At 60.0% G+C, this 26,382-nt stretch overlaps 1 protein-coding gene across 6 annotated transcripts in view; it reads right to left on the reverse strand.

Moving 5' to 3' along the window:
• The window catches only part of LOC136331685 (calmodulin-binding transcription activator 1-like), a 724,201-nt gene that overhangs the window by 72,861 nt on the left and 624,958 nt on the right, over positions 1-26,382 (reverse strand). For all 6 annotated transcript variants that reach the window (XM_066270563.1, XM_066270566.1, XM_066270565.1 and 3 more), the window contains 4 exons: positions 20,793-20,933; positions 16,776-18,622; positions 12,043-12,169; positions 6,243-6,377 (listed from right to left, as the gene is read on the reverse strand). In XM_066270563.1, the coding sequence (XP_066126660.1) occupies positions 6,243-6,377; positions 12,043-12,169; positions 16,776-18,622; positions 20,793-20,933 (2,250 nt within the window). The remainder of the gene's footprint in view (positions 1-6,242; positions 6,378-12,042; positions 12,170-16,775; positions 18,623-20,792; positions 20,934-26,382) is intronic.

Consider the following 26,382-nt stretch of genomic DNA (forward strand, 5'->3'; position numbering starts at 1 on the left):
GCCGACACCTGGATTTTGGACTTCTAGCCTCTAGAATTGCAAGAGAACATATTTCTAAGTCCTGAAATCTGCAGTCATTTGTTGGGAGTGGCCCTAGGAAACACATGCAAAGGTCAAGGATGGGCCTACCTCGCACACCTCAAGGTGAGCCACCTGACCCCCAGGTGGCCCAGGAGGTGGTCCTGCAAGAGCAGCCCCGTCTGCCGGCACTCTGGGGCGCCCCCATAGCCAGGATGAGACCGCAGAGTGCCTCCTTGGCCGCTGAACATGCTGGGTCTGCTTCTCAGTGCCACTCCTCTGCAGGGCACTGCTTGTCACTGCTGCAGAGAGGCGGCAAGGCCAGTCCCAAGGTGACCTAGTCCCTGCCATGCTCCACACAGATCCATTTGGTGGGGCCCCAGCTGCAAACAGCATGGGATAGCTTCCTGGGGGCACCCTGGTCCCTGGCTAAGGAGGGCTGAGGGCAGGCACCCCCCAGTCTGGAATAATGGGGGCTGCACTGACAACAGGGGTCTGCTCAGGAGGAGAAAGCCTGGGCTTTGGACAAGGCCCGGTTACGTGGGCTACAGCTCAGAGAGCAGACGAGTCCTGCTGTTTGGCTTCTGGATCCTGGGTCAAACGAGCTTCTTCCTTGCCACCTTGCCTCTTAGATCACCACTGTGCCAAGCAGCGCCCAGAGACCCATGAGCTAATCAGCCTCAGTGTGCCCTAGGCCTCATGGCAGGTACATGCTGGGAGGCTCTGGGCAGTGCCCCCTTCTTACTGACGAGGAAGCCCCCCCCCCATGTCCCTACTTCTCCCACTTGGCTTCCGAAGAGCTCCCCGAGTTAGAAGAGGTCTTTGGCTTTGACTGAGTGTATAATTCAAGGCAGCTCTCCACAGCCAGGGCAGTTCACTGGTGCTGCCTATCTTGTCTTAACAACTCTTGTGAATTCTGTATTCCATTGCATAAAACAAACTATTTGTTTTACTGAAACAGTGACATTTTAAATTATTTACAACTAAATTGCTTAACCTTTGTCCTTTCCCGTGTCATGTGGTCAAAGTGATGCCTTTAGAGTGTGTTCCCAGGTCCTACACGTTCTCCCAGGTGGCTAGCGGAGGACACAGTTGGCCCGGAGAGGGTGCCGGAGGCAAGCTGGCAGGTCTGCAGGAGGGCAGGAGCTGCTCCAGGAGGAGCCAGCACAGGTCTGCTCATTCGAAAGCCCTGGAGTATCACCACGGGAGGAAGCCAGCCCCCAGAGGGCTCCCTGGGGCCGTCTCACAGCTGACTGTCCTCTTCTGTTGCCATGGGGCTGCCCCAGTGTCTCCAGGGCACCGAGCGGTCTCTGCTCCTGGGTGGGGGCAGCTGTTAGAAACCAGCCTGCCAGGGTGAGGCCAGCAGGACCAGGGCCACATGGCAGGGGCCGGCAGCCTGGAGGTCGGGGAGACAGAGTGGGAACCACCCCAGCTACATGTCTTCCATCTGTGAGCATAGAGGGCTGGGTCAGACCAGAAGGCCAAGCAGGGAGGCCAAAGCTTGCTTTTCCTTCTCTTTACCTCCCCCGATGGGAGCAAGGCTCAGGCTTCGGACATGTGACTTGGAGCCAGGCTGACCTCTGACCCTGGTGAGCTGGAGGGGCAGGCTGCCGTGGGTGTCCGCCCTGCCCTGAGGCTGACGCAGGAAGCCTGCATCTGTGTGATGCAGTGTGAGCTCTGGTCCCTGACCTCCCCTCTGCTGAAGATGACAAGGTCTCTCCCAGACCCCAAGGGTCATCAGGGGGCATGCCCAGGTGGCCAGCTGGCTGAACTCAAGAAAGCTGCATCCACACCTCAATCCAATCCTGTTATCTAGGCAGGAGGCTCAGCTGCCCAAGAAGCAGCTGGAAATAGTCTCAGTGTAAGCTGCTTAGTGGGGTTCTGAGGTGGGGGCCAGGAGTTGGGGGTGGGGTCAGTAGACCCGGGTCTTCTGATCTGGCCATGATGTGAATCAGATGGCTTACAAGAGAAAAAGCAGGGCATCTAGAAGGTCTGCTTACCTTCTCATCCAGGGACAAAGTCCCTCAAAGCGCCCTCCTGCTCCAGAGCAGCAGTGGGGCCCGTCTGCATTTATTCTCTTTGCAAACACAGGAATGGGCAGGCCCGTCTTAACAGACAGCTTGTCTCTGCACTCAGCACAGCCCTGGCTGTTTGTATCCACAGGGCCCAGAGCAGGCAGAAGTGACACTTCCCAGAGTTCCTCCCCACCCAAACCGACTGCAGGGTAAATGGCGGCCTGCCGGTACCCTGGAAGAGGTTCCCACTGCATCCCCACATGTGTGCTGGCGGGCCCCAGACCACTTTGGGGTCCTGATGCAAATGGCCTGGGGAAATCTGTGCTACACCTGGACTTTGGGGGAAGCAGTGGTGGGAATGGTAGTTCTTGGACTGCTTGGTGTCTTGCTGCCCCTCTTCCTGAGTACTCCTTCCTGTCCCCTTTGGCCTGGCTGATGCCTGCTCAGGTTTGAGGTCTCAGTGAAGGGTCACTTGCTCTGTGAAGCCTTCCTGACCACTGGGCTGGATTAAGCTCTTTTCACGTGTCCACAGGTATGTAATTATTCATCCAGCCACAGATATGTAATTATTCATCTGCGCATGCATCTATGACGCACTAAGTGCTGTGGTCCACAACGTGCACCAGCCCATGTCAGGCAGTGGGGGTTCCTGCAGACAGGACCTGTGCCCCCTAGAGCTCACATTGCAGGTGGGAGAAGGGAGGAAAAGTACTCTAGGTCTGGGGAGATACTGCAGCTTCCTGTATCCAGCAGGCTGAGCTCCCCAAGGTCGGCTTGGAGCTGGTTAGATGGCGGAGGCATCACCCCTTCACCCCTCCCCCAATTTTTATGCTCTGTCTCTGCCGAGAAGGCTGTGCCCATCTGAGATCTGGGGAATGTGGTTCCCCTGTGCCTACGCCCTACTCGGGGACGATTGCCCCCCACAGGGCCGGCTGCTCAGACAAAGGCTCTGTGCCCAGAACAAAGGCTGTGCAGCCGCGCGCTAGGATTCATTGCGCAAAACCGCGCACCCCTCCCAGTCTTTAGTCTGACACACACACACACACACACACACGCGCGCGCGCGCGCGCGCGCGTGCCATTTTCAAACACTGAATAAAGGCAGAAATTATCTTCCCCAAACATCCCCCCCTGTCTGGGATGGGACTGGGGGGAAAGAGCGTCCCTAGGATTGAGAGCCAGGTGACTGATGGCAGGAAACAGCCGCGGGGATCAGGGCGCAGGGCTGTGCACGTCGCTGCTTGTCCCCGGGGCAGGAAAAGCGGGCCCCTCCTCTGCGCGGGCCGTGCCGCAGTCCCAGCGGGCGCGGGCGCAGCTGCCAGTGGCTCCGTGAAGGCCCTGCATTGCAGCGGCGTCGGGCTGGCGTGTGGGCGTGCATGCGTCCGTGTGCACGCGTGTGCACGCGTGTGCGCGCCCGCGCGCGCACACTGCCCCCTGGCCGCAGCGTCCCAGTTTGCCCCGCGCTGCAGTCCCTCGCCCCCGCCCCTTCCCACCAGCACGCCTCCAGTCCCCCTGCACACGCGCCTCTCCAGCTCCCCGCGGCTCGCACGGAGAATTTGCACAGCAACCATGGGGGCGGAGAGGCTGAGGAAAGGCGCCGCAGAGACTGGAGGGGAGCGGAGGGGAGAGGAGGGGAAGGCTTTGCAGAGGCCAGTTGCAGCATCTTCCAGGACGCGAACGAAGTTCGAAGTTCGCTGCCAGGCCCCCACCCTCTGGGCTGTCCCCTTTGCCCCTGGCGCTGTGCCGCAGTTCTGCTCCGCCCGCCCCCCACCGTTGCTATTTATCAGTCTGGGGAAAGGCTAGAGAAATAGCCTTGGGTAGATAAGTCACTTGTATTCATCCTTCCCGGGAAAGAAGAGAGGGAGATTCCACTCCTCTCCCACTGCAGGGCCGGGTCTCCCAGGTCCTCTGCCCTGGCCACCCTTCCCTTCCCATTACTTGAAGGGACACCTGGCCAAGACCAAAGGGAAAGAGCAGCCCGGGGTCCTTCAGGGCCTGGATCTGCTTTCTCTCCCCCTAAGGGCTGAAGGGGGGTAGCCCTGCCACACGCTTTCCGCAATTCCTGTCATCTCTGTGTATTTCTACCAGGAACCAGAAAGGCGGCTTATTTAAACTAGGGAGGCCTACTGGAGGTCCGAGCTCCAAGTCCCAGGAAGGGGGATGCTGGAGAGCAGGGGTCCAGCTTGGCAGCAGACCACTTGCTCAAGGGGCCGGTATGGCCGAAGACTCAGGGACATGTTGTCATGAAGCAGCTAAGGCAGGGGTCGGGAACCTTTTTGGCTGAGAGAGCCATGAACGCCACATATTTTAAAATGTAATTCCGTGAGAGCCCTACAACGACCCGTGTACCTTTCGCATTATCCAATAAAAATTTGGTGTTGTCCCGGAGGACAGCTGTGATTGGCTCCAGCCACCTGCAACCATGAACATGAGCGGTAGGAGATGAATGGATTGTAATACATAAGAATATTTTATATTTTTAACATTATTTTTTTTATTAAAGATTTGTCTACGAGCCAGATGCAGCCATCAAAAGAGTCACATCTGGCTCGTGAGCCATAGGTTCGTGACCCCTGAGCTAAGGGGTGTTCTCCGCCACAGTGTCCTCCCCTACTGGCAACCTCCCAGTCTGGCTTGCTCTCTGGGCTTCCAGGGGCCCGGCTGATGTTCCCTGTACTCCAAGCCACCGCCTGGCTGAGACTGGGCTCTCTGAAGGGTTCCATCTCCCTGGCAGCTCCTACACTGGTCCCGACATCCTACCGCCCACCCTGGTGAGGTGACCTGGTCACCCTGTTCCCTGCTGTTCCCCATTTGTTCTGCAAAACTGAAACCGGATTTCCTGAACAGGAGTCCCTGGTCAGCCTGCCCTTATCTGTTACATCCTGCAGGTTGTCCGCACAGTGCTGGCTGGCTCCAGCCTTATCCAGGGGCGCTGCCAAGATCAGCCTGGTGCTCCCAGGCAGCCACTGCCAGGGTGCAGATGCCCGCTGACCCAAAGCCACCTCCCAGAACAGTGCAGAAGGTTCAGTGGCCAGGGTGGCTGCCAGGCACCCTGTCACTGCTGCGGCCAGACTGGGATGAGACTGAGGTTTGCACACTGGGTGACTCAGAATAGCCAGCCAGGGCATGTACCCAGCCCAGAAGTCCTCCAGCAGCCAGCAGCCAGCAGCCAGGGGAGTGGTGCTTAGAAACCAACCCATGCAGAGGACTAGGGTCAGCTTAGCTAAGGCCCAATGCCTGGGGCTGCTGAGGTCTCCGGCATGAACCCCCACAGACTGGCACCTCTGCGGACTGCCCTGGTACTGAGGCCGTGTGCAGACACCCTTCCCACTCTGTCCCTGTGCAGAGACTGTTGGCCTAGCACCCTGGGCATAGCCAGGCCTGGAAGGGTCGCCGCTGACCTCAGAGAGCCCTGCCCATCTCTGGCAGCTTTTCTGTGCAAGGGTCCTGGTGCCCCGGTGGGGGTGTGGGGGCGGCTAACGGTTACCAACCTCATGGACAAAGTTGGCAGGGCTGGGAGTCCTGTCTTTGGCTCGCAGGTCCTGCCTCCTCCCTGGAAGCCTGTTGGGGCTCCCTGGCCCTTCCGCCTCAGCCATTCCCATAATCGTGGGCTTATTTCAGGTGCTGTCCAGAGCACAGGCTAAAGGGAAACCAGCCCAGAAACGGGGTGACAGGTGTTTGAGGGCTTCTGGGAGAAGGTCTGGCTCATTATTGCTAAGAGGCCAGAGCACTGAACACACAAGCTCGCCGTCCAGGTCTTGGGACCTGGAATAGGCCATCGCAAGCCCCTTGCCCAGCCTCCCACACAACTTGCATCTCTGAGAGGCCCGGGGCTCGGTCATGGCCTCCAGAAACTTCAAGGTCACTCTGGAAACAGCCCTGGGGGGAAGCAGAGGATGCTTGGACCTGCTTCTTGGGGACTGTCAAGAGAAGGGCCTCTCAGCAACCTGGGGGCTTGTCTGACCACTGAGACCCCTGCCAGGAGTGACAGCTGCAGGCCCAAGCTCACATACTTCCTTCTGTCCCAGGGAGACACACACCGCACTCGGCCAGAGACCCAGTCCATCCTCCTGTGGCGACACCTGCACCCCTCTCCTCCTGCCTCAGACTAGGAATATGGAAACCTGGACTTTTCCTCCTTTTTCACACCTTGTCCCCAAGGGTCCCTCTCCCACAGCGTCCGGCAAGGTGACTCGAGCGCGGCTCTTACCGTCCAGTGACAGCCAGTCATGCTGAGAGGAAGGGAGCGTGGGCAGGGCCCGAGCTTTGTACTCAAACACCACTGAGTTGGAGATGATCTGGTTGTTGAAGGCAACTTGTAGGGTCACAAGACCAGTGTCGTGGGCTGAAAGCAAAATACAGAGAGGTCAGGATGGGAGTGGGCACCCTGCAGCCTGGTGCACCACTCGGGACATGGAGTGTCCATTCCCTGTGGCCCCTTCCTGTGTAATCCTGGCCGGTGCCCGGTCATGCCCCGAGGCCCAAGGCTGCGCTGCTCCTCCCGGGAAGCTCCTCCAGACCCCAGACTGAGCCGGGCACCCTGGGTTACTCCACACCCCGTTCTGTGATGGTCTCTCCGCTCCTCTGCTCCCTGGGGAGGGCTGGTAGCAGGAGTTCAGAGCAGATTTGCAGAGTGAATGAATGAATGAGCAGATGAATGAGTGAAAGCCCTCCCTCCCCCATGGTGGCTGACTGCTCCCCGTCCCCTTCACCCTGGACAGGGTTCAGACTCCTTTGTGCTTGTTTCTATTTCACCTTTCCTACAAGCTTGTCCTGACTCACTTAGCACAGCCCTCTGTGTATTTTTAGAAGTTCTTCTGTCTCCCCGATGATGAGAGCAGGGCTGTGCCGTGGCCCAGAGGTGCCGAGCTGGGGTGGGGGCAGGAGGGTGCTTACTGGCACGAAGCCTGCGCCTCCCCCCTGTGCCTGGACCTTGAGCTCCGGGAAGGCAGGCTCGCGTGGGTCTCGTGAGCTGCTCCGGCCCCCACAGAGGCTCAGGGAAGACCATTGTTTGAATGAACGAATGGGACATTCTCTTTGTCAGCCAAAGGAAAGCCCGGCCCTGGGGACATGGGGAGACTCGTTTCATTCTGGGGTTGAGGCTGCTGCTGTGGGTTTCTGTCGAAGTCGTGGGGGCTGCATCCACAGAGGTAGCCTGGAGGCCAGTGGTGGGCGTGTAGGCGGGCGTGCCGCCCCGCCAGGCCTCGTCCCCTGGTGGGCACCGGGCAATGTGCTCTCTGTCCTGCTTTTCTGGAATGCCAGGTCCCAGTGCCTGGGGCCTCCCAGGACAGATTTCCAGGGAGGACGCATGGACTCTGGTTTTCCGAAGCTCACGGACTGGAGGAAACTGTCCAGGTCAGCCGTTCCCCAGGGCAGAGTAAAACTCGCTTCCCCAGAGTTCTCCTGTAGACCTCACTTCCCACGGGGAGAGCAGCTTGTTGGTCTGTGGCCTCTGTCCAGCCCAGGTGGATGTATTATGCCATCGTCCCCGGAGCAAGTCTTCAGGAAGTCCCTGCCCCACGGTGACCAGTGGGATTTCTTCCCCCTGTACTTTCCACTCTGGAGTGTTCGCTCAGCTCCAGACCACGAACTGAACCGCGGCCCTCCGGTGGGTGTGGCTCCCGGAGGCCCTCCCGCGGAGCCTCTCTGGGCAGGAACCTCCGGCCAAGGCCAGGACCTCCGGAGCTCTGACAGCATCCCCGGGCAGACCTCCAAGCCTGTGGTCACTTGCTGCCCTGGAGATGAGCCTGGTTTACCAACAGGAAGAAGGGGCGGTCAGCACACACCCACCTGAGCCCGCCCAGTGCTCAGCTCTGCCCCTCGGCTGGCCCCGGTGGAGTGCAGGGCTTCCCTGTACAGACATCCCAGCCGGAAGGTTCTCCTCCACTGCTGTCCCTCTCCCACCATCGCCTGGCACTTGCACACCCTGCAGAGATGCTGGGATTCCAAGGTAGCCCTTCCTTCTCCAGAAAGACAAGTGAAGAGGACCTCCTGTGGCCTCCTCGGGCCCAGCCCAGCAGCCCAGCAAGCAACCCACCCACGCAGGCCCACCACACAGGATGCTTCCCTGACTCTCTCCCTCCCCACACGCAGTGCCTCGGGGAGTCCTGGGTCCGCCCACTCCTGTCCTCCTCCTCTGCTGTCGCATGGGTCCCATCGTTTCTTGCTCAAACTCCTGCATGGCCTCTGCTGAGGACCACCTCAGCACAGCAGAGACCTGTTCCTGCTGGGGGTGTCCGGGGAGCCCTATTCCAATGCTCCCACAGTAAAGCAGTGGAGTGCATTGCCCAAGGGGGCCCTCCTCCTCAACTCAAGTCAGGAGAGATCACCCCTCTGCCCTTTTCCTACGGTTTCCCTGCTTCTGTCCTTCCTTCGTGCCATCCTTCCTCCTACATACCCAGGATCAGCTTTTAAAGATATAATTTGCATCAAGTTACTCCCACTTAACACTAAGGGCTTCCCACTGAAAAGTAAAACCAAACCAAACTCCTTCCTGTGACTTAGAAGGATGGACACGATCTGGTCCCTGCTATCTTCTCTAGCCTTGCCATGTTCAACCCCACCCCCCATCTTTATAGCTTGCTGACTTCCCAAGCCTCTTCCTGCCTCACGGCCTTTGTACCTCCTTGGTCCTCTGCCTGGAAGCTCTCCCCCACTCTTCCCATGACTGGCTCCATTTTCATCATTCAGGTCCCAGCCTGTGAGAAGCCTCTCCTTGTCAGTCTATCTGAAGGAACAGCCCTCTTCCCAAGTTACGGTACCACGTGACCATATTTTTAGTGTCCTGATATAGTTTTCTCCAGTTATCTTGGTGATTGCTTTGTTTCCTTATTTGTTTTTGTCTTCCTGCAATAGAGTATAAGTTCTGTGGGAGCTGGGACTAGGTCTGTCCTGATCTGTCTATGCCCAGGACCAAGGTCATTGCCTGGTGTGCTGTGGCCACCCAGTAACTGTTGAATGAATCGCTTCAAAATGCTGTGTACTCGCTCACCTCATTTGAAATGTCATCTTTTGCCTTTCAGTGACTTCCCGGGCATCCAGGGTAGGGCCATCCAAAAACCCCAAGGCAAAATCTTCTTGTCAGTGGCTCCTATCTCTTCTTCTGAGCTTGGCTGCCTTTCCTGGGTCCGAAGTCCTCCTCCGTGGCTGTCCCACCCTTCACTCTGTGCCCTGGCTTGCCTGTCCTCTTCCTGGCTTGGGAGTGCCACTGAATCTTGTAGGAGACGTGTCTTCTGCGGCCAGCAGTGGTGGTGGAGCGGCCCAGAATGGTGCTCTGGGTCAGGGTTGTACAGCCCCCTCCATCTTGCTCTAGCAGGTGTGCCAGGCTGGTGGGTAGTGGTCATCTGTGGTCCCTATGACCCTCCCCACTCACTCCCGGTGGCCCTCTTCCTATGTTACTCCCAGCCCCCGAGGTGGCCGGCTGTGCTCAGAGGTCTCTGAACCCTTCTTTTCAGTGAGGCTGGTTGGGTTCTGACTTCAGGTGTTCCTCCAAGTTCAGCTCCAGCTTCCTCAAGCACCCAGGAAACCAGGGATGACCCCTTAAGCAGCCAGCCTTGTCCCCCACAGTCAGGGTCAGGGTCCGCGTCTGGGTCTTACGTTTTGCTCATTGCCAGGCACCTACCTACCCAGTACCTGCCAGACTAGCCGACAAATGGAGAAATGAATGGGTGGATGAATGCACCCCGAGCTCTTGTACAGAGAGGCACGTTTCTGTTTGGGCCTCAAACCGAGATGTCCCACAGGGGTGCCGGCTGCGGTCAGTCGCAGAATGGCAGGGTGCTCTGGCAGCAGGCCCCACGCTCCATGTGCCTTGGGGGCTGTGGCTTCTTGCCCCTGTCATCTGTCGGGCCCAGGTGCAGTCTGTTAGAAGAACCTAACTGGCAGCACAGCCCGCCAGCCAGCTCCGGGGACCCAGAGTGCTGTGGGGCCAGGAGGGCTGCCCGCTGAGATCCCCGGCAGGCCTGGTGCTCGCCTCCTCACCTTCAGGCCAGCGAGAGCGGAGGCCTCAGCCGTGGAGCTCCTCTAGGGACCGAGCACGTGAGCGGGAGCTTTGGGGACCACCCCCCACCTTCCACTCTCACCCATCTGGCTGGTTTTGAAAGACGTGGAAACAACCACTGAGCTGGTCGCACAGATGGTAACTGGCTGATTGGGTCACTCTGCCCTGTAGCTGACCCCCCCCCAGGGCTTGCCAGGTCCTGGCCTGGGACAGCATCCAGAGGGCAAGCAAAGGGCCAGATAGCTTAGGACAGGCGCAGCCGGGGTCCTCCACCAGGCGAGGGTCAGGTATAGGAAGCGGCATCTATTTATAGGCCAGGAGAGGCCTGTTCCAGCAGCAAGTGATAAGTGGACAGCTTAGAAGCACAACGCCCTCTCCCTGGACCCTGCTGGTTAGTCGCACTCAGCCCCCCGCTGTGACGGGCTGCCCCAGCCGGCCAGCTCAGATGGCTGTGCTCCAGGACGGGCAGGGCTGCCAGCAGCCAAAGGGGTCGTGTGGGTCCTCGGGAGCCAGCCAGGCAGCTAGTAGGGTCAGGGCCAGCAGGGAGGGGGTGCAGCCCTGGCCCCCTGGAATATTTGTGGTGAGGGAGGGGCTGGGTGCCTGGCTCTGGAGTATTCCACGGGGGTGGGGGTGGGAGGGGAAGGAAGAAGCTTCCCGTAAACTCGGGACGGAGGGGGGCACGAACAAGCAGGGCAACCCCAGGCGCAGGCTGGACCACCCAGGAGGAAACTGGCACCTGGCACCAGCTCCTAATGCTGCCGCCCTGAGGCCCCACCCCCACTTCTCTCTGTCATCAGCAGCCCTCCACAGAGAGGGCTCTCTCTGTCCTGTGCAGGCGCCCTGGCTCTAGATAAGGTGGCTGGGACCCTCTGCCCTTGCCACCCCCCCACCCCGTTTGTGGCTCCATTCACTGCCTGGGCAAGCTGGACAGGTCAGCCCTGGGGCTAAAGGTGTGTGCGAGGGGCCAGCCAAGCGGTGGCCCCGGAACCAGCACAGGGAACAGGAAGAGTGAGCTCTAGGGACAGATTCCCGTACAAGCAACGCTCTGTTTCCTGTGATGTGCCAGGCACCCTTCGAGCCCTGGGGAGACTTGGTGACCCCGCACGGAGCGGACAGGCCACCAGGGAGGTAGCAGTGCCAGAGATCGAGGATGAGTTGACCAGACGGGGACACCAAGCTAAGTAGATGATGAAGAGGCCCTGAGTGACAGCACACGGGCTCCTGACCCTGACCCCAGAAGCGCATTCTCCTGGGCACGGGGTGGGTGGCCTCATCCAATCACACGGGGTTTGTGCGGATTGTTCTTAGGTTGACACCCCACTCCCCATCGCCCACTAGGCCTTCCCCATTCCTCTCTGACCTGCTCTGGGCCCCAGGGGGGCTGACCCTATGGACCCCAGGGCCTCGGCTCTCTTGTTCTTACAACGCTCGGTTAGCTTGAGCTGTGGGGCACGTGGGCAGGAGAGACATCTGCCCTCCGGCAAAGGTGGCCTCTGACTCCAGGCGGCTCCTGTCGGCCCTTCTATCCGCCCAGCGCTCACCAGCTCCAGAGACCTGTGCGGTCAGCGGAGGTTAGAGCTTCCTGCTGCAGCCAGTCCTGGGTGTGCTGTTCTCCACAGAGTCCCCTCACCATTCAGAATCCCCGCCAGCTGTGCCCGTGTCCCTGTCTGATATGTGGTCCATGAGTCAGAACAGATGACGTTGTAATAGCCGATCTAGGGACCACCTTTTTTTTTTCTCATTGATTTTAGAGAGACAGAGAGAGAATCATTTATTCGTTGTTCCACTTAGCTGTGCATTCATTGGTCGCTCCCCATATGTGCCCTTGATTGGGGCTTGAACCAGCAACCATGGTGTTTTAGGACAACACTCCAAATGACCGAGCCAACAGGCCAGGGCCGCGGCACCCACTTCTTCATGGCTGAGGAATGTGAGGCCCAGAGTAATGAAGTGACCCGGGGTCACCCGGGCCCGTGCCAGGCCCTGGCCGTGCGGGCGCAGGACACCTCACCTGGGCAGTAGCAGCGCAGCACTCCAGGCTGAATCAGGGACGCAGGCACTGAAAGCTGGTCGAACAGGCAGCTGTAGTTATTGCTGGCTTCTTGCCATGGGCCTGTGATGAGGACCTTCACTCCTCCCTGGGGGGTGGGGACAGACAGCAGGGATGAGTGTCAGCCACCGAGGGAGGGAGGTGGGAGGGACAGGGGACGGATGGGGGATGCAGGCCTCCGTGGGTAAGCCCTGACTTTGGAGAACGGCGGTTTCAGGATTGCAGCAGGAAAAGGGGACCCCAGGCCTCCTCCCCTGGTCCCTCAGAGCCCCCAGATGCGGCACAGGGCCGGCAGGTCGGACCCATGGCCCCCTCGGGCATCACTTTTGGTTCTGGGCAGAAAGAACACAGAGTTTTCAAACCTTTTCAGCACCTGAGAAAGTGGGACCCCCTGGAAGGAAGTGGAGGAGAGTCATTTGTTTGTGGACAATTTTGAGTTTGGAAAAACAGGCCTGAGCATCTTAGTGTCCCCACAGAGACTGGAAGTTCCAGTGGAATCATGGGAAGAGACCCAGGGTGTGGTGGGGATGGGGAGGGTGGAAAGGGGGGATGAAGGTGACCAGGAAGAAGGCGAAACAGAAAAAGGAGTTGCTCCAGGCAGCAGAGGGGCTTAGAGCTGGGGGTTGGGAACGAGGTGGGTGTGAGCCCATCTCTGTGCTGAGCCACCAGGGCATTTGTCCGTGCTGCCACCCACACAGCCACAGGGGCCCCTCCCTGCATGCGCACTGCACAGGCAGGCGCTGATGTGAGGGCAGCCAGGCTGGGGCTGCAGCTGCTCCCGCAGGCGGGGGTGGGGGCTGGGCTGGGGAAGGGAGTGGGAGGGGGCTTTGGCCTTGCCCAGCTCCAGGGAAAATGGCCTCACCCCCAAGGACCCCAGACACACTGTCACCCAGGGGGAAAGTCTCCGCTGCTTCTGGATCTCCTGCTGGGACCTGCCAGGCCACGCCCTGGTCAGTCCTGCTTCACATCCCGTCCCTGCTTAGTGATTCCTGGTACCTCCTTGCATTGTATCATGTCTGATGTGGACAGTGAGTGGTAGGTCCCCTATCAGGGTTCAGACAGCTGAAGGGAGGGCCCAGTTACTGAGTGGGGGAGGCTGTCCCAGGTGGTAAGGGGGACAGAGGGCAGGGGTGTCCATCCACCCTCCCAAAGGGAGGCCAGGAGCTGCCCAGGACAAGGCACCGAGTGCCACCCAGTGTCTGGGCAGGAGGAGGCCCAAAGGCACGTCTACTGGAGTTATGGTGCAGTGGAGGGCATGAGAAATGTGGGGCCCAAGGCCTCCTTCCTCCAATTCCCCAGGACAGAGGCCAGACCCCAGCGCTCCTCCTGCTGCCCAGGCCAGCAAGACCCTCTCTCCTGCTCAGTCACCTGTTCTTGGGTGACCTCTCCTTGGCACTGGCCCATCCCTGCTCTGGAGAGACCTCCAGCCTCAACATGGGGCTTGTTCTTGAGGTTCTCACAATGTTCCTGGAACCCAGACCAGCCCAGAGCTGGCATAGGGTCTTTGGACAGATGAGGCGGAGGTGGCTTCCATCGGTTCCACTATGGAAGGCACTCTCCCGGGCTGGAAGGCATGTCCCCTGTGCTCGTGGGTGGGGCCTCCTCTGGGCCCAGCAGGCTTTGAAGAAATCATTCTACAGCCAGGCAACCAGAGTTTGGAGGGCAGTGGGGAGAGGGCACAAGATGAGGAGCCAATAGCAGGAGGCCTGCTCTTGTCCCTCAGGGGCTGTGTGTTCTCAGGCAAGTGCCCAGCTTCTCTGGTTGGCATCTGATCTCCAGGGGACCCTCTGGCCTTATATTCTTTGGTTCTGCTAACTGGCTCAGTAGGAAGATGTGGAGGTCTGTTGGAGAGGCAGGGCTGGGGGCGGTGCAGGGCTGGGAAGCATGTCCCACAACCCAGGCAGAACCTGACCCTTGGACGCCTGGTTGCGCCAGAGGCCAGCTCAGGGAACAGTCCTCCCTGTTTCTTAGGAAGTGGGAGAGCAGTGATTTGGAAAGGCCGTAGACAGGTACTGTGTGAGAATAGAGAAGAAAAATAATGCCCATCGCAGCTGCTAGCACGAGGCTGGGGCAGTGGGGAGGAACAAAGGGCTGCAGAAATGACTGGAGAACATCAGGCCCTTCTCCATGGAAACCACCGCAGGATGCGCTCAGCATCCTTCAGTTCAGGGGATGGTTTCCATGGCGACGCGCGCCTTGCTGCGCTGAATGGTGGTGACGCAGGCACCTGAAGGCTGTAATTGCAGCCTCCTCCGCAGGAGTGGTGGTGAAGGGGGATGACGCAGAGGGATTGGGGGAGGGGAGGGAGCGACAAATGCCATCTGAGGTCGCTGTGTCCTGGAAAGTCCTAGTCCTGGGATAAAGAACCCAGATTCCCGATGCACCTGGGGAAGATGCTGGGGCCCAAGGCACCTCCCGTGTGTGTGTGTGTGTGTGTGTGTGTGTGTGTGTGTGTGTGTGTGGTGTGTGTGGTGTGTATGTGTGTGTGTGTGATCGCGCATGCCTGCGTGCGTGTGGTGAGCAGCCGCAGTTGGAGATGAAGAGGGGAGTAGCACACAGAAGTAGGGGTTGCCTGTGGGCGGGGGCGGGGGAGGGGAACCCTCTGAAAAGAGAAAGCAAGATGGCTCCAGCCTCAGCATTCCTGGGAAGTGGGTGCCTGGGCAGCACTGATTTTAGAGCTGGGGTGGGGGGCGTTGAGCGACGACCCCACATTTACAAACAAGGGAGTGTCCTGGGCTCGCTGTCTCCCCACAGAGCCCTCCGTGGGCATGGCAGAGCTGGCTAGAAGCAGGCTCCTAACGCGGTCAGCAAGCTGGCCTCTGGCCAGTGGAGGAGGAGAGGGGCAGGCATGTCCGCGGGGGGCTCTGAGGGGAGGGGCGGGGCAGGAGAGGAGGTGGGGCTTCCTGCATTAGAGCCTGGGAGGGCGTGGTCCTGCCGCTGGACCGGGGACTGTAGGGGGAGTAGAGCCCCTGGAACCTTTGCAGAGGTCTCACCACTAGGTAATATCGGCCCCAAAGGACCTGGCAGGGTGGTGTCTGAGCATTTTCCAAATCAAATTTAATGGCAGCTGCTTTTGTTTCCGGGCAGCCAGACGCACCGAGGGTCGGACGCTCCCTCCGAGCGGCGCCCAGACTGTCCTCCCTTTCCTGTTCCCGTGCCGCCCTCGCGTGGCCAGCTGCGGAACTTTCTCCCCCGCGCAGTTTAGGGACCTGCAGGCGGGTCCTCCTCCACCCTCCAAGTCCTGCAGGACCCAGGCTCCAGGAAGCCTCGAAGTGTCTCGAGGACCAAACCTCCCAGGTCCTAGGACTCGGAAGGCCTCGAGGCCTCCCCTCTCGGCTGTCCACAGGGGAGAACACGGACCCCCAGAGAGCCCGACTCAGTCAGACCTCAGGGAAGCCTGGTCCCCGCCTCCTGCCCTCTCCTTACGAACTGTTCTCCTAGGCGCCGCCGCATGGCGGCCGGCAAGCTGCGGGGCTGGGCTGACCTGTCACCCTGGGTAAACGTGCTGGGTGCTAGGAGAGTGTCACTGAGACCAGTATTGCTGATGGAGTCACATGGAGCCACAAGAGGACACAGGTTGGCATCTTCCGGAGCCTTGGGGGCCAGTGGAGGGAAGCAGTGGAGGTGGACAGAGAGACAGGTGCCACCTGAGCACCACACTCTGTTCTCACACACAGCAATGAGGAAGGGCACTCCCTGCCCAAGGTCACTGGCTAGGAAGTGTGGCACCAGGCCTGGAATGCCAGGGGTATCGGCATGGAGACTGCCTTGGCTTTGCCATGAAGAAAGGAGGCAGAGGAGGTGTGAGCCTCCTGGTCAAGACTGTGACACTGAGGCCTACAGTCTAGGTGACCCCACCTCAGTCATACCCAGTCAACCAATGGACTTGCCCGTTTCCACAGCAGGAGGATGTGAAAAGGAACACAGGGCTGTGAGCCGTGATGGCCAAGGAATCGTGACCAGTACTCACTGATGACATGCTGCGGGCCAAAGCCTGTACTGAGCGCTCCTGGCTGCACACCTGAGGCAGGTACTGTTACAGCCTCATCTTACAGCTGAGGAAACTGAGTCACAGAGAGGCAAGGTCGTGGCAGAGCCAGAATCCACACCTTGGAGTGCCCTGAGACACGCCCTCAACCACTATGCTCCTCTCCGCAGCCCATGGGGACTCTGAAGCAGGGTCCGGCTCTGGGAAGCCCTCCCCTCTCAGGGCACCCCATTACCAGCCCCGAACTGGGCATCCTCCCAGGACCCCCTGCAGGCACCTGGGTCTGGAAGGGGCATGGCCTTTGGCCAGCACCCTGCACGGCCCGAGCAGTGCACACGGATGCTCGATGACAGTCACTTTCAGATACTTTTTCTCTGTTTTGTTTGTAGTAGCAGTCCTAGGCTCTCCCCAATACCCCCCCCCCAAACAAAGCAAAATGTAGGTGGAATCTTAACACATAAGCCAGGAGACAGTGGATTGCTCTGGATGGAGCTAGGGCCACCTGGGCTCAGGGAGACCCCTGACTTTAGAGCTCCTGGCTGTGATGGAGACTGAGAACCCCAGCTGAGATGGGGGTCTGTCCAGGGACCCGGGGACGGAGGGAGGGGACCACTTGGTCTGTCTAGTCTGGAGAGCCACATGCAAACGAGCTCCCCGTACCTTCAGGCTGGAGGGTGAGCAGGTGAGGAGGTTGGTGGCCTCTTACCTCTGGATAAGACCACTCTGGGGAGTAGTCGGTCACCATGAACACCCGGCCGCTCTGCTGCAGCATGCCCAGGGTGCCCTGGGCCGAGGCGGCTGAGACCACCTCAGCAACGTGCATGTAGGCCATGGTGCTGGCCCCGCCCTCGGCACTGCTGAGCTGCAGGCTCCCCTGCTGGGGGCTGCAACAGGGCATGCACATCTCCGCCTGGGTGAAGGGGGCGCGGGCCCCGTCCTCCGACTGCGAGAGAGCCGCGCCGTCCCCCGACACCAGCTGGTGCCCATAGATGGTGCCATTGCCCCCCTCCACGGAGATGAAGTCGTTGATCAGGTCGGAGAACTGGTTGCTGAAAGAGATGTCGAAGTGGTCCAGGCTGAGCTCCATGTTGGAGGTGTTGCCGAGGCCGGGCTGGGCCACGGGGTACAGTCCCTGAACCACATTTCCCGGGAGGATGGGCACGCCACCCGTGCTGCGGATCACCCCGGGATTCTCAGGCTGTAGATAGTGCTCGGAGCTACAGGCCTGCAGCTCCCCAGACTTGATCAGACCCTCGCCCCCTTCGGCCACCTGTGAGGTCTCCATGGTGACCTCCCCTTCCGCCGCCATGGCCTGGAAATTGGCCTGGAACTGCATGAGGTGGAGGGAGGAGGTAGATTCTATCCTTGTCTCCACGTGGCCACTGCAGGAGCTGGTTTGCGACGAGGCCTCCGTTTTCACCGTGGGCATCACAAAGGTGCCCCCAGAGTCACTCAGGCCGCTGTGGGCATTCTGCTCGAGGGGGAGGGGCTTGCCGGCATCCTGCAGGAAGAAGCTGGGGGAAGGGGTCTGGTGGACGTGTGGGCTGTGGCCCGTCTGGCTGAAGCTGGATGTGTAGTCTTTGTTGGAGTCGATTGCACTGAAGTCCATCTGCTCCAGGGTGGTGCTGGGACTCAGGCCACCGCCCGATGGCAGCAGGCCGGACCCCGCGGTCAGGGTGAGGGAGCCAGCCGCCGCGGCCGCTGCAGACGAGGAGTACGCCTCTTTGGCCATCTGCTGCTCGAAGGAGGTGTCCTCGGTCTTAATCTCCTTGGTGAGGACAGTGCTGAAGCTAAAGCCCCTCTCCGCAGGCGGGGAGTGCCGGACGTTGGCGCTGACCAGCTCGGCCTTCAGGCCACCACCCCCGTACGTTTGGCCCTGCTTTGGGTTATTGAGGAAACAGTCGGGGTCAAAGTTCATAGTGGTTTCCGGAATCTTCCGGCCACCGTCAAGGGTGGTGGAGAGGACCAGCTCTTCGGACACGTTGGTGGGCAGCATTGACAGACTTTCCGAGCTGCCCGTGGTGGGGAAGGCGAACTTGTGGCCGTCGGAGCTCATGGCCAGGACAAGGCCTTGCGAGGCGTCGGGTGACAGGAGGTGGTGGTTGGGGCCGGAGGTGGGGGACATGGTGTACACGGCCTCATTGGTGACCTCCGACATGAACACCGTGGCACTCTGGGACAAGCTCCCCATCACGGAGGCCACCGCCATGCTGGACACGCCGCTGACCACAGGGCTGTCCACCATGTCGGGGTCACTGTTGAGACCGCTGCTGATGGACACGGGGGAGCTTTGGGTGGTGTCGGGGACCTCGACCTGGTTGGTGGAGGAGACCTCAGTGCTGTTCTGGTGCAGCAGCACGGGCTTGGCTACCTTGCCGTTCCTCTTCTCACGGCCCGAACCCTTGCCATGGCTGTGCTCGTGCTTGCCCTCGGACACATCATTGTGCTGCACCTCCGAGTGGCCCCCGTAGCCCCCTGTCCGTGGCTCCACCTTCGGCGAGATGATGCGGTGTTTGGCACTGTTACACTTGTGATGCACACTGCTGCCCGCTCCTGCAGAGATCAGAAGCACACGCACACACACACATGCACGCACACAAAGAGAGAGTCAGAGCCGGGGCTGCGGCAGGCCCCATCTCTGAGCAGCTGGGACCTGGCACAGCCCTGCTGGGGAGCCTAGGCAGGTCCCTGAGCCCCCAGGGCAGGCGTGGCGCAGTCCCTCAGGCTCTGGGGCCCCCAACCCTAAGTCCCGGGGCTCTCACACACCCTGTGTCACCTTCCTCCACACCAGGGGTCCCCAAACTACGGCCCGCGGGCCGCATGCGGCCCCCTGAGGCCATTTATCCGGCCCCCACCGCACTTCCAAAGGGGCATCTCTTTCATTGGTGGTCAGTGAGAGTACTGTATGTGGCGGTCTTCAAAGCACGGCGTCGCTCATGTACAGTGATGTGGGACGCACACGTCACAGCTCCAGAAGTGCACCATATCACTTGTTATGGCTAGCAGTGACAAATATGGAACCGGACAGTGACCATCTCATTAGCCAAAAACAGGCCCATAGTTCCCATTGAAATACTGGTCAGTTTGTTGATTTAAATTTACTTGTTCTTTATTTTAAATATTGTATTTGTTCCCATTTTGTTTTTTTTTTACTTTAAAATAAGATATGTGCAGTGTGCATAGGGATTTGTTCAGGATTTTTTTTATAGTCCGGCCCTCCAACGGTCTGAGGGACAGTGAACTGGCCCCCTGTGTAAAAAGTTTGGGGACCCCTGCTCCACACCATCCTTGACTTGCTTTTCAAATAGTGACTGCAGTGCCCCAGGACAGGGGAGGCGGGGAAGGAGAGGTTGGAGAGGATGCCATCTCCAGGGCAACCCCTTCCACTGTCAGAGCAGACGCCTTCCCTGGGAAGGCTCTTGCTGGCCGGGGGCTCAGCCTAGGATGGATGCCTGGTCCCTCTGTCCGGCTGCTGGAGGCCTCCACCCCTGCTCATGGGGCACGGCACTTCAGGGAGTCCCTTCAGGGAGTCCCTTTCCGCCAGGTAGTGGGAACCACCATGGGACAGGGAGCAGAGAGGGAGGGGCGTGTTTTTGAGCGAGGCACTCTGTGGATTAGCTCTTGGCAGGGACCAATGGGCGATCGGTCAGACTTTGCTCCGGAGGCCAAAAGGTATTTGGGGCCACCATCCTCTCTTTAGCTAGCTGGCCTGTCCTCAGCTCTTTGTGGGACAGTTTTTCCTAAGACGCAGCCAGGACAGAGCCCCAAGCCCCTAGTTCAGCGGCGAAGGAAGAGGCCCAGCGCAGAGTGCTTCTGAGCTCCAGTGAGTTGGGCCTTGCGTCCGGGGGGGACAGCTTCTCTCCCCTCTCCCCCTCTGTCATCATTTTCAGTCCGTCGGATAAGGGCCATTTTTCTCTTTGTAGAAGGGTGACTGGTCCCCTGACCCTGTTACAGCTTCGCCACCAGGATGCCTACACACGTGAAGACGGCGCGGAGAAGTGACGTGACCCTCTAATGGAAATGGCTAATTAAGGCAGCTCAGGGAGTAGAGAATGCACATTTCAAAGAGCAAATGCCATTATCGGAAAAAGATACATTCAGATGCATAATGCTGGACACTTCACATTCTCCAAGAGGACGGTCCTTAAAGAAAGAGTTTCAGTGGGAGGGGTCTCATTGGTTCAGAACAGATTTTCCTGAAAAGCCAGGGTTGGTCTGGTGCCCGGGAACATGGGCTTCTTGCGGACACAGCCCAAGGGCAGCGGAGGCCTGCAGGGCATTGCCGTGGGTGGTCTGAGGAGGCCTGCAGGGCACTGCCGTGGGTGGTCTGAGGAGGCCTGCAGGGCACTGCCATGGGTGGTCTGAGGCGGCCTGCAGGGCACTGCCGTGGGTGGTCTGAGGAGGCCTGCAGGGCACTGCCGTGGGTGGTCTGAGGCCTGGAGCCCATCCGCATGCACCCCTCAGCTCTGCTGCCCCCACTCCTAGGGGAGCTGCCTCCCTGGAAGCCGCTCTCTCCTGCCCAAGTGGGTTATCCTGCAGCTAGTGGGGCAGGACGACGGTGGGTGGGTCCTGGGTGCCGTGTTGTCACTTGACTCCGGGCCGACCCCCTTCCCTCCCTGGACATCACTGCGACCCCTGAAGAGGAAAGGTGTGCCCGCTGCCTGGCAGATGGCCCTCGGCCCCGGTCCTGTTGCGCCCAGCTGCCCCCCGGGGCCCCGCTCACCCAAGCTGCCGGTGCACAGGCAGTTGTGGGTCCGCGGCTGCGGCTTGGTCTGGTGGCTGTCGAGGATCTGCTGCACCAGCTGCTCCACCGAGAAGCCCGCGCTGCTGTTGCCATTGCTGCAGGTCCACTTGATGCCGTGGACTGGGGGAGACAGAGGAGGGTGGTCAGGGCCAGGGGGTGTGGATGCCGCCTAGAAGCATGGGACCCAGGCCCTCCCAGAGCGCAGCCCCAGGTCTGCTAGGAGGCTGGCTGGAGGGACAAATCAGGAGGGAAGGGGAGCCCACCAGGCCCCGCTGGGGAGCTCCCTGCCCTTCCCCCTCCCTCCCTTCCCTGTGTCCAGCCAGGGGAGTGGATGCCTCGAGACTGGCTTTGGTTCCCCCAGAGTCCAAGGGCAGCAGGGTGGCTCTTCCAGGGATCCTGGAGGAAAAGAGAAGGGGCCTTCCTAGACTGCAGGTGGCAGAGATGAGAGGAGGTGGAGTTGGGGTCCGGCTCCCAGCACTGTCCCAGGGAGGAGGCTAGCCCAGAGGACTGCTGCAGCTAATGCCCGGCCAGCCACCTGGATGGCTCAGCCCTCCTTGGCCCTGGACCTCTGCTACCCCTGGTATTGACACGGGGGAGGGGTGTGTCCCTGAATGGCAGAGGGTTGTCTCCACACCTGCTTGGCAAGATGGGGCCAGAAGTCTAAAATACACAGACTTGCCTGGCCGAGTGTGTGGGTTGGCTGGGGTTCATGCTTGCTCTCTCGCTCTTCCTTCTCAGCCGCGGCAGCCCGGCCAAGAGGTGGCCGAGCCCTGGGTGGCACGTTGGGCACGTGGCACAGCCCAGCTCTCTCTGGGGTCCAGAGGCAGTGAACCAACAGCCCCGAGGCTCCAGGAGGGACCCAGGCTGCTGAGAGGGGAGAACGAGTGGGGGGAGCAGGCAGTCTGGGAGGAGCAGGGCTCAGGGTCACACCAGAGAGACACCGGTGACTTTGCCGATACAAGAACAATTCCTTCCTCCTGTGGCTGAGTTTCTCACATGGACCCGGGGGAAGGGCTGTCTGCTACGACTCACGTCGCCAGCCCTTGTCTGTGAGGGGCGCCAGGACACAGACGCACAGGGAGACAGTCTACACAGCGGGCAGGGGCTGGGCCAGAGAATTTCTGGATGATTAATGTAAGTTACCTACTATCTTGAAACATCCAATATGCAGACTGCCTCCCTCCCCCTCCGGTAGGGGGAGAAGCCCCCTCATCAGAGGTGGTGAGTTGTTAGTACTGAATATCAAATACTATCAAGATGGTTTTTAACATGTCATGCTCTGCTTCCTGCCACATAATCAATCAGCGGGAAAGGAGATTTCCACCTGGATTTGAGTCCAGATTTTGGTCTTTACTTGCTGTGTAAATTGGAGCAAGTCACGAGCCCTGAGCCTCAGTTTCCTCATCTATACAATGGGGGTAGCATAGCATCTGCTTGACATGGTGGCTCAGAGGAAACCTGATCCACTCCCGAGGCCACCTCACGTGTACCCAACAGAGCTGCTGCTGTCACAGCCGTGCGCGGCGAGGATGGTGACACGCAGCACAAACCGCTGGCCTCGCCCCATGGCCGATGCTACGGGGACGGGGGTTCTTGCAGTGAAATCCACAGAAGGCTCAGCCTCGCACGCCAGGGGCTGGGAGGGCAGCTCCCCGGAGTCCACCTTGTCAGCACCGGCACCGTTAGATGGAACTTCTGTAGTTTTGCAAAGGGAGGGTTGTGATCTGCCCGGAATTCCCGTGGGTGCTCGTCCTTTCCTGCACACCTGCCCCGAGGGCACACTCATGGTCCTTGCCGTCCGCTCCATCCTGCTGAGGCTCTTCCAGAAGGCCTTGGGGCTTCACCAGCACTGGGGCCCATGGGCCTGATCTCAGCGGGTCTTGGGTTCTGGCAGGTCATAAAGGAAATGGGCGGGGTGCCGAGGGCTCCTGTCCCCTAGCTCTACAGGCTGTCTGGTCTTGGGGCTTGAAGTCATGGGTGCCTGTTTGGAGCGCTATGGGTGGGCACGGGCAGGGTGTGGTGGTGAGTTTGACCCCCCTTTCCTCAGGTGGGCAGCCCCCGCCGTGGGGTCCCTTGGGGAACCCTCCAGCAGCACCAGGGGGCTGTGCTCCTGCTGGCTCAGGCCACCTTGTCCCCAGCAGCTGGAATGGAAGGCCTAGGCCAGGGGTGTGCAAACCTCATGGCCATTATGGAACCTGTTTATCAAATAAACCTTCACCTGGAAATCCAATATGGAAGTCAGCTAATAGCAGAGGGGGCCTGGCTGAGGCAGCAGTGAGGGCCAGGGTTCCCCGGCCTGTCCCCATGCCCTGGGCCCCTTGGCTGAGCGCCTTTCCCAGGCTCCTCATTTTACAGATGGGTGGGGGGGGGCACACAGGACTCAAGCGCCCCCCCCTGCAGTATTGCACATACAGATGGCACGTCCCAGTGTCTGTCCCCAGCCCCAGCCGGGGGGTTCTGATACCCTCGGTTTGGGGTGGTGCCCAGGCTTTGTGAAGAGCACTCCAGGGGTTCCCCCCATGTGGCCAGGATGGGGAACACAGCTCCATCCTGAGCCTCAGTTCTGCAGGCGCTGCAGGTCTGGGAGCAGAACCGTCCAGTCCCCTGGAGCTCCTGGGCGTGGCGTCTGCCTCTGGGCCACTTGGAGCAGACACTGCTCATGGAACCAGAGCCAGTGACCTTGGGGAAACCCCCACCGACTCTGAACTTGGCTGTCCGGAGAGAAGAAACCCATCTCTGGCTTCCGGCCAAGTGGCCACAGCACGCCCAGAGGTCTCGGGGGCGGGGTGGGCTTGCCAGTCCCCAGTGGCAGACATCCGGTCACCCTTGGCCAGGGCCCGTCATCCCTGACAATGGTGTGCTCAGTCCTCAGATGGGGCTTCTGCTCCAGCCCCAGGCCCCTGTGGGGGTCCCCCACTGCCTTCTCCCTGCTCTTCCTCCCCTCCTGCGGTCGTGAAGGTTATAAAATGAAAACCCAGTGAAGGGTGACAGATTGCGAGCAGAGAATTTCTGGATGCTTAATGTAAATTACCTACTGTCTTGAAACATCCAATATGCAGATTGCCTCCCTCCCCCTCCGGTGGGGGGAGAAACCCCCTCCTCAGAGGTGGTGAGTTGTTAGTACTGAATATCAAATACTATCAAGACGGCTTTTAACATGTCATGCTCTGCTTCCCGCCACGTAATGAATCAGCGGGAAAGGAGATTTCCACAGGGAAAAGAGCGCTGTGTGAAAGGAAGGTTAATGAGCGCGCACCGGAGGTCTCCTCCCCGCCCTTCCCCCTTCCTACAGGCAGCAGCTGGGGGACTCGATGACCCGTGAGGGTAGGGTCTGGGCTAGGGGTGCAGGAGGAGGAAGGGAATTTCTGGAATCAACCTGGGGGCTCTGGGTCAGCAGGATCGATCCTCATTTCCAGGCCACAGCGGGTCACCTCGGCCAGAGGGAAGATTGTTCAGAGTGCTGCAGCCCGGTGGGGACCTGGGCCTGCCCAGGTGGTGGAGGGGGACTGTGTGCCCAGGAAGCCTGGGACAGGGGAGGGTGACAGACAGGACATGCCCGGGGCCAAGCTGGCTCAGGCACAGGGCAGGGGCTGCCCGGGGGTCCCTGCCGGCCCCAGCGGGTGGCGTGTTGTGGGGTGCTCCCATGGCGTCATCAGCAGTTCCGCTGTTGCTCCGGAACACGTGTGCCCCGGCCCGACACCGGCCCTGGCTGGGCCGCCTGCAGCACGCCCTGTGTGAGCACTGTTCTTCTGAGAGGAGGCTGGGGTGGCTGTCACAGGAGCTCACCGGCCCATGCCAGCGTGGACCTGGCCTGTACCCAGCACTTACCCTAATTACCACCCCTGGCTAGACAGCGGAGGTCCCACTAATATGAATAATCAAAATGAAATCAAGGACACCAGCATGGGGCCATGCTTTGGAGAGCATCTTCTGATGCACAATTTACCCAAGAGGCAGCCAACTGCTGTGACAAGTAATTGAGAACTGGAGGTGGGGCTGGAGGGGGGAGTGGAGAGCTCAGGTGGGGCTGGGAGCTGGAGGGGGGGAGCTGAAAGGAGGAGGGGGGCTGGGGGCTGGAGAGGTGAGGGGGGCTTGGAGGGGGGAGCAAGAGGGGCTGGAGGGGGGAGTTGGGGGCTGGAGAGGGAGTGTGAGGGGCTGGAGGGGGGAGCTGGGAACTGGAGGGGGGAGGTGGGGCTGGAGGGGGAAGCTGTGGACTGGAGGGGGAGCTGGGGGCTGGAGGGGGAGCTGGGGGCTGGAGGGGGGAGGGGAGGCTGGAGGGGGAGCAGGGGGTGGCGTGGGGGACCTGGCTCTTCAGGTGTGGCTGCTCCACCCCAGCCTCAGGGGAGAGGCAGAGAGCATTGGCTAGGCAGATGAGGCCTGAGCCCAGGTCAAGCTCAGCTGTCACCCCCTGCACAGACCGTGCCCCTACAGGGTTCTTAGGTTGAAGCCCTAAACCCAAAGTGACTGTTTGGAGACAGGGCCTTCCAAGAGATTAATAAGGTTAAATGAGGTCATGAGGGTGGGGGGTCCTAATCCAACAGGACTCATATCCTTGTAAGAAGCAAGAGACACCAGGAGAGTGCACACACTGAGCCTGGCCATGGCCACGGAGGACACAGCAGGAAGGCGGCCCACCCTCTGCGAGCGGCAAGAGGGGCCTCACCAGAAACCAACCCTGCCGACACCTTGATCTTGGACTTCCAGCCACCAGATGGTGAGAAAATTAATTTCTATGAGAAAATGAACTCATTTAAGCCACCCAGTCTGTGCTATTCTGACCCCCTGGCATAGAGAGATTACGTGTTTAATCTCTTAGCAATTCTTTGAGAACGAATTATTGTCCCTATTAATTTGAGAACCAAAACTCAGCAAGTTATGTAACCTGCCCAAGGTCACACAGCAGAGAAGTGGGGGCAGTGAGGGGTTGCAGTGTCAGGCTGAGCCAGCTGCCTGCCAGGGTCTCTCTGCCAGCACCGCCTCCCCCCGGGACCTAGGAATGCCTGGATGGATAAGGGGTGCTGCTCCACCCAGAGGCTTGGATTCCTGTTCACTCAAAGCTAGATACACTGCACTTCCCAGAGAGAGGGACTCTGGTCTACAGGGTGGGGGCCGGGGAGCTGGTGACTGTGTAGGTAACCCAGAAACGTGGGGTTGGGCTAGAGGCTGTCTCCCCAGCCCCCCCCCCCCCCCCCCCGCTGTCTACTGCCCTCTCTCTATGGAGGGTGCCACTGTTTCCGAGGGCCAGGTGGGCTGGGGTGGGAGGGGCACAAGCTCTCAAGGCCCTGGCCCCTCCATTGCGACCTTCCTCCCTGGAGCCAGGACAGCTGGGTCAGAGCGTGTGGTCACTGGACTGGCTGTGGCACCTGGACCATGGCAGAGGAAAGGGTCTGGGTCCCCAGGGCGCAGGGCAGGAAGCAGGAGGCGGGACCTGCTGTGGACCTGCTCCCGGAAGATATGGAGCCAGCAAGAGTGAGAGGGAGGCCTGGGCCAGGAACATGTCTCAGCAGCTGAACCTGGGCCGCTGGGGCTCCCGGAGGCCTGGCCACGTTCATCGTGGAGACTGGGGGGC

This window comes from Saccopteryx bilineata, chromosome 3 (genome assembly GCF_036850765.1).
Source record: "Saccopteryx bilineata isolate mSacBil1 chromosome 3, mSacBil1_pri_phased_curated, whole genome shotgun sequence".
In the NCBI taxonomy this organism is placed as follows: domain Eukaryota; kingdom Metazoa; phylum Chordata; class Mammalia; order Chiroptera; family Emballonuridae; genus Saccopteryx; species Saccopteryx bilineata.